This window comes from Chrysochloris asiatica, unplaced genomic scaffold (assembly GCF_000296735.1).
Source record: "Chrysochloris asiatica unplaced genomic scaffold, ChrAsi1.0 scaffold00001, whole genome shotgun sequence".
NCBI lineage: Eukaryota > Metazoa > Chordata > Mammalia > Afrosoricida > Chrysochloridae > Chrysochloris > Chrysochloris asiatica.
Window position 1 is genome coordinate 37,944,611 of NW_006408519.1, and position 17,042 is coordinate 37,961,652.

At 50.5% G+C, this 17,042-nt stretch overlaps 1 protein-coding gene across 1 annotated transcript; it reads left to right on the forward strand.

Moving 5' to 3' along the window:
* Positions 1–4,171: 4,171 nt before the first annotated feature.
* On the forward strand, positions 4,172–16,063 carry LOC102840487 (gasdermin-A-like). Its single transcript, XM_006830839.1, has 12 exons — positions 4,172–4,175; positions 4,974–5,156; positions 5,250–5,396; positions 5,873–6,097; positions 6,802–6,946; positions 7,758–7,899; positions 11,031–11,136; positions 12,159–12,239; positions 12,900–13,063; positions 13,304–13,442; positions 15,061–15,134; positions 15,860–16,063. The coding sequence occupies exons 1-12, from the start codon at positions 4,172–4,174 to the stop codon at positions 16,061–16,063; spliced, it is 1,614 nt and encodes a 537-aa protein (XP_006830902.1).
* Positions 16,064–17,042: the final 979 nt, after the last annotated feature.

Genomic DNA, 17,042 nt, shown 5'->3' on the forward strand with positions numbered 1-17,042 from the left:
TAAAGAACTGGTCAGTGTTCAAGTATTTCAAGAGGTACCCTACGATCAAGAACCAATACTAAAGGAAGAAGTCCAAGGTACACTGAAGGCACTGGCAAAAAGCAAGGCTCTAGGAATTGATGAAATGCAAATTGAAATGTTTCAACAAACAGATGCGGTACTGGAGGCACTCACTCATCTATGCCAAGAAATCTGAAAGACAACTACCTGGCCAACAGATTGGAAGAGATCCATATGTGTACCTATTCCAAAGAGTGGTGACTCAGTGGAATGTGGGAATCACTGAACAATATCATTACTATTATATGCAAGTAAAATTTTGCAGAAGATAGTTTTAAAATGTATACAGCAGTACATCAACAGGAAACTGCCAGAAATTCAAGCTGGGTTAAGAAGAGGATGTGGAAAGAGGAATATCATTGCTGGCTTCAGATGGATCTTGGCTGAAAGTATAGAATACCAGAAAGACGTTTACTTTCCTTTACTGACTATACAAAGGCATTCAATTGTGTGGATAATAACAAATTATGGATAACATAGAGAAGAATGGGTATTCTAGAATACTTCATTGTACACATAATGAACCTGTCCATAGACCAAGAGGCAGTTGTTCAAACTGAACAAGGAAATACTGAATGGCACAAAATCAGAAAAAATGTATTCCAAGGTTGTATCCTTTCACAATGCTTATCCAATTTGTATGCTGAACAAACAATCTGAGAAGCTGAATTATATGAAGAAGAACATTGCATCAGGATTGGAGGAAGACCCATTAACAATCTTGTTTGCTGGAAGCAAAGAGGACTTTAAGTAATTACTGATGAAGATCAAAGAACACAGCTTCCAGTATGGACTGGACCTCAATGTAAAGAAAACAAAAATTCTCACAACTGGACTAATAAATAATATAATGATAATGGATAAAAGATTGATGTTGTCAAAAGATTTTATTTTACTTGGATTCACAATCAATATTTATGGAAGCAGCAGTCAAGAAATCAAGTGATGTATTGCATTAGGCAAATCTGCTGCAGAAAAAAAAAAAAATTTCTTTAAAGTATTCAAGAATGAAAATGTCACTTTGAGGACTAAGGTACACTTGATGCAAATCATGGTATTTTCAATTGCCTCATATACATGTGAAAGCTGGACAATGAGGACAATGACAAAGAACACCACAGAAGACTGCATGCATATGAATGATGATGTGGAGTTGGTTCCGACACATGTTGTTAAGTGCTGCGAATGGTTCCGACCCATAGTGACCTTGTATAGGGTTTCCAAGGAGCAGCTGGTGAGCTGGAACCACCAACCTTGCCGTTAAAATGACTTTGCAGTCTGACTCATTAGCCCAGAGTGCCACCCCAGCACTCCTCTCATAGTGTCCCCCATACAGGGTTTCTGAGGAATGGCTGGTAAATTTGAATCGCTGACCTCAGGGTTCAAACCGACCTGCACTCACCTACAGCACCACAAAAACGTTCCTTACTTGCCCTTTATTCTTGCATTCTTTTCCATGTTTTCCTTTATTTTGGTCATGTTGTGTTGACTTCACCCACACTGTATTGCTTTTCCCTTCACCATTATTAACTTGTCTTCTATCTAGTTAGTAAATTTCCCTTCTTTTACATCCATCCCAGGTAACCATCAAAGTGTGTTTTTCCTGTGCATAAACATTTTCTTGTTTTTAACTTTTTTAAATTTAATAACAGTGGTCTCATAAAGTACTTGTCCTTTCGTGATTGATTTAGTTGACTCCGCATAATGTACCTCTAAATTTATCCATGTTGTGAGAATTGTAACGGATTCACCACTCTTCTTTATGATTACCTGGTGTTCTCTGAATGTATGGACCAGTTTATCCATTCATTCACTGATGGGCACTTAAACTGTTTCCATCTTTTTGCAACTGTGAATAAAGCTGCAATGATTATGGGTGTGCATACATCTATTTGTGTCATGGTGTCATGGCTTCCATTTCTTTAGGGAATATACGAAGGATCATATGATATTTCTACTTTTCATTTTTAAGGATGCACCATGTTTTCCACAGTGGTTGTACCATTTTATCTTCTCACAAGCAGTGTATAAGGGTTCTATACTCCACCGGGGTAGGAGGGTAAATCAGTAAATATAGGGCGTGTTTTCTTTGCTAATTACCATCGAGTTGGTTCCAACACATATGCACACCAGAATGAAACAATGACATCTCCACAGTTGTTACATTTGAGCCCACTGCTGCTGCCACTGTGCCGCTCCATCTCATTGGAGGTCTTCCTCTTCATCGGTGAGCCTCCATTTTACCAATCATGATATCCTTCTCCAGGGATTGGTCACTCCTGATAACATTTCCATATTAGAAAGACAACATCTGGCCTTCCTGGCTTCTAAGAAGCATTCTGGTTGCACTTCCTCTAAGACAGATTTGTTTGTTCTCTGGCAGTACGTGGTACTTTCAATATTCCTCTCCAACACCATAATTTAAATTCATCAATTCTCCTACAGTCTTCTTATTCATTGTCCAACCTTTACACACATATAAGGGGATTCAAAATACCATGACTTGGAGCAGGAGCACCTTTAGTACTCAAACTGAAGTTGGTCTTAAACACGTTAAAGGAATCTTTTGCAGCAGATTTGCCTAACACAAGATGTCATTTGATTTCTAGACTGCTGCTTCCATGAGTATTCACTGTTGATCCAAGCAAAGTGAAGTCTGACAACTTCATCTTTTCTCACTTATCATGATATTACAGAACCCTGGTGTGATGGTGGAGGATAAGCACTAGACTGGTAATCGCAAGGTAGGCAGTTCAAATCCACCAGCTGCTCTTAGGAACCCTATACATGGTCGGTAGGAGTCAGAACTGACTCAAAGGCACACAACAATAATGGCAATTACTATGACATAGGCAAACCTGCAATAGCAGTACAAACAAAGAACTTATGACTGGAAACAAGACGACAGGTATACTAAGGAGGTCTGGGAGAGTGTAGTGGCGCACAACCACCTACAAATACAGGCTTGATTGTGGATGTGTCTGTACATACTTTTAGGTGCTGAATGCATATTATATGTTGTTATATGCCATTGAGTCAATTCCAACTCATAGGGGTTTGAACCACCAACTTTGTGGCTAGCAGTCTATATTGCTTATCCTACAGTGCTACATGAGGACTCCATACATTAATATAGACAATCTTTTAAAAACCACACCCATCGAGGTGATTATGACTAATTGTGAACATGTATAAGGTTTCTAAGGAGCTTTGGTAGCAGAGTGGTTACCAGTCGGGCTGCTAACCTCAAGCTCAGCTAGTTTGAAACTACCGTGGAAGAAAGATGAGGATTTACAGCCTCAGAAACCCTGTACAGGGTCGCCATGAGTCGACCTGACTCCACGGCACATCACCACCACCACCGCCGCAAGGTTTCTAAGACTGTAAATACCTACAGGAGCTTACGGCTTCATCTTTCTCCTGCAGAGCAGCGGGTGTGTTTAAACTGACAACCTTGTGGTCAGCAGTCCCACAATCCTCCCAGGGCTCCTAAAGACAGACAAGAGAGCATACAAAGGATACAGTCGTGGACACTCCTTAGACATAACCAAACACCTCACAGAACATAATTCCTGGGCTTGAAAGTGAACCATAGACTCCGGGGACAACTATGGTAAGTAGCCCAGCATAGTTCATAAAAACAGCCTACGGTGGTGAGTTGCCTCCAGTGTCTCTAAAGCTTATGCGTAGCCAGGTAAGATATAGCTATTGGTCTCTTCCCATCCGGAGCGAAGGCCTATGGGAGTACATGGAGCACAGCCCATGGCACAACCCAGGGAGCAGAAGAGCTGGGCAATGCCCAGCTACCACCACCCCGGTAGCCGCTTGGTCTGGGATCACAACACAGGGTCTGGACAGAATAGAAGGAAAATGGAGAACCAGAAATAAAAGAGCAGACTTCGTGGTCTGAGAGAGACTGCAAGAAGTCCCAAGACTAGGGGGCCTTCAGACCCGCTTTGGACCTGGAAGTGAAGGTATTTCTGGAGATCACCTTTGAGTCAAACGTTGTTGTTGTTGTTAGGTGCCATCGAGGTGGTACCGACTCATAGCGACCTGATGCATAGCAGAACGAAACACTGCTGGGTCCTCGGCCAACCTCACTACAGTTACCATGCGTGAGTACATGGACGCTGACCCATAAAATAAACGATCACACCCAACAGGACTGCATTCCTTTGAACAATCAAGTATGCGAGGTCAAAAGGACATTTACCCAAAAAGAGAGATAAGAAGGCAGGACTGGGTAGATAATTTAGAGCAAGGAGACGGGACCCTACCCACAGCGGGAAGCGGGGTGGCGCCACCTGCTGGAGAAGGCGAGCGCTTCAGAGGCAGACTACCAAATGGAAACGAATTTGTCTGTGCATTTTTACCTAAAACACACATTTTGTAAATGGTTGTTTTTTTAAAGTGCACCATTGGAGCTCCTGTTCTAGAAACATCAACGCACCCCTCTGAGTGGCTTCTGAGCAGACAGCCGTGGAGGCTCGGCTCTGCTCTGTGACACAGGGTCACCCTAAGCCCCTCAGGCCCCAAAGCAGACACCCAGCCCGGCTCTCAGAGAAGAACGGCTGGAGGGCGTCTGCCGACCCGATACGTTTTCTAGAACATTCTGACGCTTTAAACTCCGTGGGAGTAGAACTAAGGAGACCTGGTGGCGCTGTGGGTCAGGCACTGGGCTGCTGACCTCAAGGTGGGCAGTTCAAACCCACTAGCAGCTCCTGGAACCATTCCCAACCCCGTTAGGGTCGCTGGGAGTCCAAGTGGACTCCTGGCACTAGGTTGAGTTGGGTTTGGGTGGATACTTGCGTGAGGAAAGAAAAATAGCACATAAAATGTCGCGTACCTTGGGTATTGTGGAAAGCTGAGGGGCTCACAGGAACGCCTCTCCTGGGGTCGTGACCCTTTCTGAGGTTATGACCCGGAAATCCTACGTCTGGGCAGAGAGTCTGTGTTTGGGACGCAGTCTGGGCGGACACAGTCACCCCACATCCGGCCCAGGCCTCAGGTACCCTCCGTCCTGACGGTCGGCAGCGCTGTCTCTCCGCGGCCCTGGGAAGGGCGTCTCCCAGCGGCCCCTGCGCAGGGTTCCCAGGGTGACGAGGGCCAGCCCACAGCTCGGCCCTGCAGCCACTGAGTTTGTGTGGATCCCGTTTCCCACGAGGGTCCCCCATTCTTATGTCTCTCAGCACGTCCCATAACCCCCGTGGTCTCTGTGTGGACCCCGTCGCCCACCAGCACCCCCCAGCTCCTGTCACACAGCACGTCCCACACCCCCATGGTCTCTGAAGCGCTAACACTGTGCCTCTCCTGTGTCCAGGCCACGCCGGACCGTCGTGCGTGGGCCCCTTCCTCCATAAACACCCCTTGGACTGTGTTGGCACCGAGGCACCTCGATCAATACTGGCTCGGCGCCCTGGGTAAACGCTGCTAACTGAAGGGGATTCAAATGGCTTTACGGAAAAGGCCTGCCCATCCGCTCCCCTAAAGATGGCAGCCAGGGAAACCCCATGAGGCGGTTCTCCCCTGTGAGGTGGGGTCACTATGAGTCCTAATCCGGTGGATGGCCCTCAGCAACGGCACATCTAGGCACACTTTTCCAGCTAAAAGTTACTTCCTTCTTAATTTTCATGGGCCCTGAAAGTCTTGGGGACCATAAGCCCTGCGCCCACTGTGAAATCGGTCCTATTCCCTCCTCACCTCCACAGAAATCTGCCCAGAACGCCCAACTCTTCACCCTCCTGCACCCCACTCAGCTTAGAAACTCCACCCCTCGACAGCCCTGGATGACACCTTCCATTTCACCCCACAGGGAACATGTCCTCCCTGTTCTCTCAGAGCACAAAGAGCCTGGTCAGGGAGCTAGGCAGGAAGGGCGAGCTGCTGCCCGCAGACAGCCTCACCAACTCCCCACGCCTCCGCCCCTTCTGTCTGCTGAGGAAGAAGCACAAACGCCACCCATGGCCTTGGGACACCCCCTTCATTCCAACCGACTTCTCCCTCCTGGACATGCTGGAGCCTGGCTGCCCGGTCCCAGGTACCTTCTGTGGGACTGGTGGGCACCAGCATGCAGAGAGCTGCAAGGAAACTGACAAAGACAGACAAGCTGACACCGTCCACCCAGACACACACAGACCCCTGAGGTTGGCCTGGTCACAGGGTGAAAGGGTCTTCTATGTGGAGAAAGCATGAACAGATTTCTTCTTCTCCCCATCTCTAAATGTGCCATAAATAATCACCATCATTTTAAATGACAGTAATGGTTAACAGCCATTAGATGCTTACTTTGTGACAGGGACCAGGTAGGCCATTCCTCATTTAATTCTCACAACCACCCTTGGAGGAAGGTCCCCATTCTTCTCCTTTTATAAATGGAGGCTCCAAGAGGTTACATGAATTTGCCAGGGTCGCACCCAGCTAGTAGGTTGTTGTTGTTATGTGCCGTGGAGTTGGTTCCGATTTCATAGCGACCCTGTACAGGGTTTCCGAGGCTGTAAATCTTTACGGGAGCAGAAAGCCTCATCTTTCTCCCATGGAACAGCTGGTAATTTCGAACTGGTGACCCTGAGGTTCGCAGCCCGATTCGTAACCACTACACTACCAGAGTTCCTTAGCTAGTAGGTGGTAGAACCCAAATTGGAAGTGAAAGCTGGAGTGCAAGCTCATGCCCTGACCCACAATGCTCCCAGCCTGACTTCTCTCTTCACAGAGGTCAGCAGAGGTGAACCCATCCACCTCCAGGAGACAGTGACAGGAACGGTGACAGGGTGAATGCTGGGCTGCTGGGGAAGGTGACGGGGAGCAGCATGGTGACCCACAGCTCTGCCCTGGCCCTGCACACCCTCACGGTTTCCCCTCACACCTGGGAGACTCTGGTGGAGAAGAGGTGAGTCACAGAAGAGACATGCTGAAGGTGCTCCAGACAAGCTCTACCAGTCAGTAGCCATGGGTCCCCCAGGTGGCAGTGGGGAGCATGGGCAGATGGGAAAATCCCCAGGCTCTTGCCAGTTTGTGGTGGAATGGGTGAGTCCACTATTAGCAGTGAGCCCAGAAACCCAGGAAAGAGAGAGTGGACAGTGAGAAGGAGCTGTGTTAGGTCAGAGTTTTCAACCCAGATGCATTCTGGGCCAGACAGGATGTGAGCGGTGGCTGGATGTGGGACAATACGGAGTGGTGGAGACTGTGGCAGAGTAGCTGCCGCTCGGTTTTGCCAGGGCTTGGGGTTCATTGGTGCCAAAATTTCCTTTTTTCAAAAGAAGCTAGCCATTGGGATTTCTAAGTAAAACTTATCAATGTTTAACATTATCTTAACAGTTTTAAATACCATATGGGCCAGCCAAGTACATTTGCCATTATGCCACTGGCCCAATCCAGCTTGAAGAAAATCAGTTTTAGCTTCTGGTCAGAGCATTTTAAACCTCGTAGAATGTGGGATGCCTCAGACTTCCACCACTTTCTCCCCTCTTTGAACTATCCCCAGCTGACCTTTAACAAGCTGTCCCTAAACCACAAGCCATCCACGTGCTATATCTCGATGTCCTAGACTGGCACACAATTTCTGCTGCCCACATTCTGACAAGGCCTGGAAGGGCTTTGGACCAGGGGAGACCTGCAGAGGCTCCTCCCCAGTGTTGTCTCTCTTCCACCCCAACCCCCGTCCCCAGGAAACTGAGGACACCAAGGCCCTTGTTCCTCAGGGAACTAGAAAGCCGGAAGGAGAGGGAGAGCCTGTACGTGGTGACAGAAGTTCTGGAGACCTCCCAGGATGCCACGCTGCAGAGCCTGAGATGTGCAGAGGGGGCAGGGCAGCTGTCCTTCCTCCATCTGGGCCATTGCAAGGTGCAGAATGTGCTCTGAGGTGTCAATATGGGTATGTTGTTAAGTGCTATCAAGTTGGTTCCGACTCATAGCGACCCTGTATAGGGTTTCTAAGGAGCAGTTGGTGGGTTTGAACTGCTACCTTGTGGTTCAAGTTCAGTGCTGATCCTACAAACACTACACCAGGAATCCAATATGGGTATGGGGCCCCCAAAGAGCCTGTCCCTTGGCTTAATTCACACCAAATATGAGGAGGCTTCACATAGTTCATGAAACTAATAGATAATAAAATTTTCCCACAAGCTTTTTGAAGCCCCCTCGTAGCTGCCCTACTCTGAAAATTACCATATCCAGACAGGATATGGTATTTTGTGTCATGATTCTCAACTTGGATTGTGCATCAGAATCACCCGAAGTGGTTGGGTTTTGTGTGTCTATGTGTCTAACACCCGTGTCCAAACACCCGTAGCCAAAACCAAACAACAAAACCAAACTTTGGTATATGTGTCAGAGTAGAACCGTGCTCCATGGGGCATTCAGGGCTTGGTTTTGGCCACCAGACCTTCCCTTTGAGGCATCTCTGGAGCGTCTTGAACTTTTTGTGCACTACCTATGACAGTCCCAAAATATGTTGTCACTGCCTGGACCAGGCCCATACCTGTGAGGCTTCATATTGCTAGAGTTGGTCGCCCTCGGTGGAAGGGGTCCCAGCCATGCCTGAATCCTGCTCTGTCCGTCACTAGCTGTGTGGCCTTAGCAAGGTACTTAACCCTCTGAGCTGACTTCTCTCATCCATGACTTTGGGCAACCACATATAAAAAGTGACAGACACACATTTCTCAAATTCCCTTCAGCCCGCCTTTCAGGCTCCAGCTGTGTTCATGGACAGGTCAGGGAGGCTCCATGAGCCTTAGTCTCTCACTTCAAGTGCAGGCAAGTGAGACCCCACATTCTAGGACTCTGGACTTGTTTATCCCCCCCAAAGTGAGTGCCCATCTCAGCATTTCCTTCACACACCCCCACATGAAGGAAGATGAGTGTAAGAGGGGTCTACCATTATGGAGCACTTCCTGGGAGTCAGGCATCCTGCTCAACGTTCTCTATAGGGAGCAGATGATTCTGGGAGGTAGCCATGGTTATGCCTGTTTTTCAGGTGAGAAAACTGAGGTTCCAAGAGATTAAGTAACTTGCTCAAGAGCATTCAGCTAGTAAACTGTGGAGCCGAAATCAAAGCCCATGTGTTGAACCAAGTTGATGAAATGGAATCATGGTCTGTGAAGGCAGCAGGGGATTGACCTTCAACTGTGTGTTATTTCAGCACATGTTAAAACATGTAAGCTCTCTCCAGCTTGCTACTTGTAGGAAAGAGGCCGAGAAATACATAAGGGCAGGGCTTAGAGCCGATTAAGAGGAGGGAAACTGTGTATTAAGCATGTACCATTGATAATAAGTAGACAATCCAGAGTGTGTCATGAACTGAAGCTCAGTTTAGGGTGATCAGCCTTCCCAGCTTACCCAAGACCGAGGGCAGTCCAGGACACAGAACTTTCAGTGCTGAAGCCTGGAGAGTTCTAGACAAACCAGGATGCTTAGTCAACCAAGTGATGAGTGAAAAACTGCAAATAACAGTGGCTTAATGAAAAAATAAAAATAAAAGAGCATCGTTCTGCAGGCAGACCCTTTTTTTTTTACTAAACTAAACTGATTGTCCAGCTTTAAGAAGACTTAAGGGGATATTTTTAATTTAAAGCTTAAAAACGATCTCGGGACAATAGTTGCAAGGGTTCCTCCAACGTGATGGTTCAAGAAACCTGGAGTCCATGAAAATGTGAAACTTTATTCTGCATTTCCCCCCTTTTGATTAGGATGTTTCCCTGGAGCTTTTGATGAAGATGTTTAGTAATGGTAGCCGGGCATCGTCCAGTTGTGCATGGTGGGCAGTAGCCATAGAGTCCACATCCTCCCACTGGTCTGTACTCACTTCCTCTGCTCCAAGTGAGTACACACCAATTGTTGTTCCTTGCATGGCCATTTACTGCTTACCACAAGGTCAACGGTTCGAATGGACCAGTTGCTCCTCTAGCTATACAGCCTCGGAAACCCTACGTTGCTATGAGTTGGAACTAACTGGATGGCACACAACCACCACCACCCACTCCTGGTATCCACTAATAAACTTTGGTGTCTACAAACAAAATTGAAAAAAAGTAGCCTAAAACAAGAGTCTCTGGGTGGCTTAAAGCAAGAATAGCATTTTTGTCTTCCACAGAAGTCCAGACAGGGACAGGCCTTCCAAGCCTACAGCACTGGATTGTGGGCTATCAGAAATCTAGCCTCCTTTGGTTTTGTTACTCTGTCACTCTTGGTTTATGGCTTCCCCCTCAAGGCTCCAAATAGCTGCAGTAGCTCCAGCTAGCAACACCACATCCCAGGCAGCAGGAGGGGGAAAGGGAAGGACCCCGCCCAGAACTTTCACATACCACTTCTGTTGCAAAGAAGCTGAAAGGCACACTTTTTACTCAAGATACCCACGTGCCAAGCCAAGTGGAAAAGTTCCGTTATTGTCACTGTTTTAATAGCGCTTTCCCTATTGGAGTAGGATGAGAATAGTAATATCACAGCCCCCATATCAGGGATCTTAGCTTCAGTAAGTACGCCCTCCCACCACTTCCCCTCTTTGCACCTTGGTTTCCACCTGTCAACTGGGAGAGGTGGGCTTCAGCATCATGGAGGCTTCTCCAACTGCATCATGACTCCAGTTCCATATTTCCAAAGTGGATACTCCACCAAACTCTGGAGTTTGGGTTTTATTTCAGCAAAATGAAGCCTGTTTGCAGGACTTGACCACACCCATCTCCACAGGAGGAAGTGGGCAGTCCTTTCCAAATCTTTATGACTCCAGATACCTTTTGTGTTTTTGCTGGGAACATCTCATGTATGGCCTATTTTGCAAAACACCCTTCTTGCTATATCTGGGGGCACCCCAAGCCTTTGAATCTGCCTCTCCCTTCCGTCCTCAGTGGTCCCCACCCTGAACAACCGATCTCTTCTTGATGCCCTCCTTCCCCTCCCAAGGCATTCCGCCCGCCCCTCCTGTCTCCCTTCCTAGAATCCTGGGTCATGTGACTTCCTGCTCTCTGCCACCCTCATAGGGTCAATGCCAGAGCCACCTGGCTAAAGAAAAGATGGTGACCGTCCCGAAGGGCAGTGTCCTGGCCTACAGGGTGCTGCAGCTGGTGATGGAGGCAGAGCACTGGGGTAAGGAGAGGCCAGATTCCCCACCCTCCTCGGCTCCCCCTGTCCTTGGCCTGTGCTCTGGAAAAAGGAAGAGAGAAGGCCAGGGCCTACGGGAAGAGCAGGCAGGAAAAGAACATCTGTTTCCTTGTTGGCTGGAGCAGTAAGCCGGACACTCATTACAGCAGCACCTAGATGGCCTGACTGGGGCTGAGGGTGCTGAGGAGTCCTCTAGGGAGTGCTTACAGGCCAGCCCTGGTGGGGGCAGCATTCAACTCAAGGAAGGACCCTGTCTTAGGTTGGGTTCTCTAGAGAAACAAAACCATTGAAGTGTATATGTGTACATAAGGAAGAATTTATATCAAGGAAATGTTTCACAGAGTTGTAGAGGTGGGAGAGTCCCAAGTCTGGGTCAGATGAACCAAGATTGGCAGGTCAGACCACAGGCAGGCAGCAGAGCTGGTCACTGGCTCATGCCCAAACAACCAGAGGTCAGAGGACGAGTCAGATGCAAAATCCACACCAGGAGGAAACAAACAAGCTTTGCCATGCCCCCCAAGGAAACATCCTTTCAGTTGATTGGCTACGCATAGCTGACAACATCCTATTAGATCTCATCTTGAGGGATGGGTCCATCTCAACTGCCACACCACTGAGAATCCTGGCCCAGTCAAGTTGACACAAAACCGTAACTATTACAGCCTGCCATCTTCTGGTGGCACAGAGAATGGTGTGGACCCAGGGTGACCCTGTGCACCTAAGGCCCAGGGGTGGGAGGCGGTGGTTCTGCTCCCCATCAGTGCCCCCAGCTGCTGGCATCCTGAGGAGCAGCAGGAGGTCGGAGAGTCAAGCAGCTGCCTTGCCCTAGTAGATAGAGCAGCGCACTGACGTCAGAGTCATGGCTGTTAGCCGTCTCTGTGGCCTCGTCCAGGTCATCAACATGATCCCCGAGTCTCACTTTCCTCATCTGTGTAAGGTTATCCCCGGTGGGACGAGCTGCCACACCTTGGAACTCAAGGCTGGCTGACTTCCCGTCTTCCTCTCAGGGTATTTCTCGTTTCCCTCCTTGGTCCCCACAGCCATTCGTTACCTCCCGGACAGGAATCTCTGTAGAGACGCCATTGGAGGTGAGTGGACTGCCAGAAATCCCCCCCACAGCACCATGGTCATCCTCCACCCTTAGATGGAGTCCTCTCTGCCATGGCTACGGGTGGGACTGTTCTGGCTTCCCTAATGCAGTGGAGACTCCTTAGACTAATGAGAGCAGGTGACAGGGGAGGAAGAGGTGTGCATCTCCTGGCCACACACTGGGCTGTGGCAATCAGGGACAGTCTGGACATGGAAGGTTCTCACCAGGCAGCTTTGGCAGGCCAGGCAGGAAGGGAGGCAGGGGATGTGTGGACACTCCGTGGGACCCACTGCACTTTAAGAGCTCACTCACATGTTCCTGGCCAGTCTGCCACTCCCCAGTGCCCAGTATTTACCTCATAAACTCAGGCAGGACTGCCAGGTGAATGGGAGGGAGAAAGTAACCGTGGGCTTGTATCCTTCTGGCTGAAACAGGAATGATGGGGTGATGATTTGGGGGGTGCAGAAAGCAAGGAGAATGAGAGGTGGAGGACCAGGGAAAGCCTGTGGAAGGTACCCAAAAAATGTCCAACAAGTGAGATGACTGTGTAAAATGGGATGCCCTTCAGAAGATGGGCCTTCCTGAGGTCAGCTCTGTGGTACCAAGACTCTGTGTCAGGCTGAAGGCACTGTGGCCTGAGCTCGATCCCTCTGTACAGGTGGGGCCCTGGGCGAGGAGCCCAACTTCCTGGGACTGCAGAGGCAGGTGGGTGCCCAGCTGCAGGACCTGGCCACGCTGACTCCTGAGCTGCGTCACTCTCTACTGGACTCCCTCCGAGAGCTGCTCAGGATCCCTGGAGCACTGCAGGGGCTGGAGGACACGGTGAGAGGCACACAGGCCAGACCGGGGATAGGGAGTGGAGGAGAGACAGGTCCCAGCCTTAGAGCACACAGCCCCAGGTGGTAGGACAGACCCCCATGCCACACCTCAAACTCACCGAGGCCCTACACCACCCCCTGAGCTGAGCTGGAAGCAGGGGCTGGGTGGTGGGCAATGGAGGAATGGAAGGGTGGGTGGGGGCCCCACTGCTGTCCCTTCTGCTCATTCCACCCTCTCCCACAGCTGGAGCAGGCCCTGTGTTCTGGGCAGTTGGTACAGCTGGGGGACTCCGGTCCTGTCCTGAGCACCCTCCTGGATCCCTGTGGTAGCCTGTCACCCGAGAGAGGCAGGGCTGTCCTCTACCTCCTCGGAGCCCTCGTGGGTATGGGGGCTAGTGCGCATGGGGCTGGGGTGGGAGGAAGAGTGCCCCCCACCCGAGAAAGTCTCCCAGGATGCCACCCAGTCCTGGAAGCCCGTAGCCCTATGAAGGGTTCTGTGGCTTCGTTGAGCTCTGAGCCACGCTGGGTCATACGGTTCTTCAAGTGCAGCAGCATCAGCGTGGGGGCTATAGTGGACACACGCCCCCTCTGCTTCCTCACTGTCCCTGTCTGTAAGGGGACGGTCATCGACTCTCACCATTGTCTCCCTCAGTGAGGGTTTGTGGCGCCATTGGGCACCATGGATTTAGGGGTGGGACATCGACAAGCAGCTCTCCCCTGAGCCCACGAGTGGGGATAGATGGGTGCTTGCACACTGCTGTAGGATGAACATACTTCCTAGCGAGGTCCAGGGTGGCCACCGGAGGAAGTGGCCTTCAAACAGAGTGGACGCTGGCAGAGAGAAGATCCTGAGAGGGTTGCAGCAGGGAGTGGGGAGGGCCAAGTATTGAAGACTGGGCAGCTGGTCTAGTGTCCACTTAGTGAAGTTGAGAAACTTTGCTACCTAGATCCTCTTTCCCCTAGGTTCAGGGCAAGAAGTGGTGAAGAGCCTGTATGAGTCTGGGGATGGTGGTGAGGCGGCAGACCTTATTTGTCTGAAGGCTCTGTGGGGATGGCAGTGAGGCGGCAGACCTTATTTGTCTGAAGGCTCTGTGGCAGTCCTACTCTGTCCTTGTCCTCCTCCCATCCATGCTTGGTGCTTCTTCATGACTTTCAGCCCTGCTGCTGACAGCAGCCTTGGCACTTGGTGGCAGAACACAGGGGTGGGGCTTACAGCAGGAACAGCTTCCCTTCGTGGCCTCCCACCACTCCACCCTTTCTCCACTGTGGTCTCAGGACATGGTATCTTGAATGGGTCCTATCGGATCATGCCTCAGGCCTTTGCACTGCTGTTCTCAACAGTTCTTTCGCAGCTAGCCACAAGCCCATCCTTAATGCATATATTATCATTCCAAGAGAGTGAGTTACCATCTGGATTGTTCACGTGCCTGCTCCATTTCTCGTGTACCTGCCAGATCGTAGGTGCAGACAAATGAAGGCATGGCTGGCATGTAGTGCCTGCACACAATAGGTACCAGCATTCACTGACTCCCTCCGCAGTGCAAGAGCAGGCTGAAATAGTGAGCCAGTCAGGGCTGAGCCGGCTGTGCGGCTGGAGAGTCATGTTAGGGACCAGACAGACCTGGGTTCTCATCCAGGCTCAGCCACTACACATGAGTAGCGCTGGCAAGGTTCTCAGCATCTGTGTTAATCACCTCACAAAGCCAGTGGGGCCAGAAGATGAGCTAATACCTGTGAGTCCCCGGTAGGGTCCAGGCCACTGGACACACACGGGGCAATGGAGCAGCAAGCCCACTCAGCAGTCCTGGGCAAACATAGCCCCTGGCATTCAGAAGCTTCCCTGGAAAGATGGTCCCAGAGGTGCTGGTACCTGCTGGGGTTTCTTCCCAGCCTTGCACTCCAGCAGCCCAGCCATTCTCCCCCTGGTTCACCAGGACTCATAAAGGGGAGACACAGGGTGCCTGGTGCCCTGGGCGCCCCTCACTCCCCATCTCTCGACAGTGCTGAGTGACACCGAGCATTGCCTGTTGGCCCAATCTCTGGAGAGACACATCGTACCCCAGCACCTGGAACTGGTGAGAACCTCGGCGAGAAGAAGGGGTGGGGAAGATGTCTCCAGAAACCACTGGAAGTGGTTGGAGGTAGGGGGTCTGCTCCCTAGTATTCCTTCCTCAGCCTCTGCCCCAGCCATCACCCACAGATGCCCTCATAACACCCAGGTTCCATGCAGCTAGCCCCAGGTGGACCATTCAGCCCTGTACCATTGATTCCACATGTCGAATCCTCTACTAGGGCCACAGAATACCCAGAGACGAAGGCAGCCCGGCCTCCGAGTCATTACAGGCAGGGCCAAGATGAGCTCCATGCAGGGGGCTGAGTCATTTCCCAGGGGTGGTGACCAAACCATTTCCACTCAGATCAAGAATGAAAAATAGGGAGATGGGGCTGGGCAGAACCTAGCAGGTGCAAAAGCTGAAGGCACTGAGGAGAGATGGGAACTCCACCAACTTCAGACAACTGCAGCGAAGGGTAGTGTTGATGGGGAGTTGGGGTTGTGATGGTGTCTTACCTGGGACCACAGTTCTGCAGTTCGTGACACCCCTGGGCTGTGGCTTGGTTACAGTGGGAAGTAGAGGTCCCAGGCTCTTACCCCAAGTTGGGTTCCAATTGCCTGGGCCTGGCCACCTCTTTGTTTATTCTGGATGGTTCCTTGCAGGTGATAAGCATCTTAGAGGCTAACTTTAATCAGATGGAGGAAACCACTATCTCCCTCCGGCCAGAAGCCCTCTTATCCCTGCAGGGTGAGGATGCGGCCCTTGTGCTGAGCCTGGTGCAGAGCTGTGGGCTGGGGCGACAGGGGTCCGGCCTCCAGCTCATCTGGGACCCGGAGGCGATACCACAGCTCTCAGCGCTTTATGGGGTCCTCACAGGGCTGCAGCTGCTGGACAGTCTAACACCCAGGCCCTCCAGGTTACCATCGGAGGAGGGTATCCCAGAATGCTGAGGAGGAGAGGAGGCCTGGCCCAGGACAGACTCAGTGTTTCCTGTCCCTCCCAGAACTGGCTCCCTAAGCATCAGACACACCCATGAGGACCAGGGATGGGTCCGAAGGCTAGTCCCCTCTCCCTGACCAAGATTCTTTCAGAACAGCCTGGGTTCCACCCACTACTTACAGCCCTGTGGCTTCGGAGATGTTACTTCTTTGCTTGGTTTCCTGCAAAATTACCCCATTAAATGGAAGCATCACCCCTAGCTCGTAGAGTTGTGATCAGATGTCAAAAGTTATTGCACACAAAGTATTTAGGGCGGTACCTGCTGTCAGTTCTTATGGGGCAGCACCGATATCATTCCATTTCTGAAGGCACCCGGAGAACATTTCTCAGGTTAACAATAATAATCTTCCCTTCACTTCTCCTTTGGCATCAGTTTTCCCATCTGTAAAATGGCAGAGATGGATCGAATTGCTCAGGTCTCACTCGACTATACTGTCCAGAGATTCTAGGGGCCACAGGGACAGGGTGGGGGAGTCAGGATGAGTTTTCAGCACAGGACAAGCTCGCTGTCAGCGGCTCTCTAGGATGGCAACTGGACTTCTGTAATAAACGCTTTCCTGGGGGAGCACATATCATCCAGCACGACTGCGCATGTGAAGAAGGCGGGAATGTGTGTGTGGAGCAGGCCAAGAGACCAAGTACATGGTGGCCCCAAGAGCCAGTTGGTTCCGTGGGCCCCCCAAACACTGTCCTCATCTCTGTTAGGGTCTTTGGCCAGGAGATCAGCAGCCCAAAGTCCCTACAGAGCCCACGGACACATCGTGACATCGGTGACATCAGCCAGGACCAGGTTCAGGTTACCAGACTGCTAGCTACACATGCTCATGGCTCTTTCTACCAGAGACAAAACCCTCACGTGACTGTGCTCATAAAGCAGAGGTCACCTGACTTTGTGGACTCTGAACACCAGGGTCCTTTTCTAATGATAAA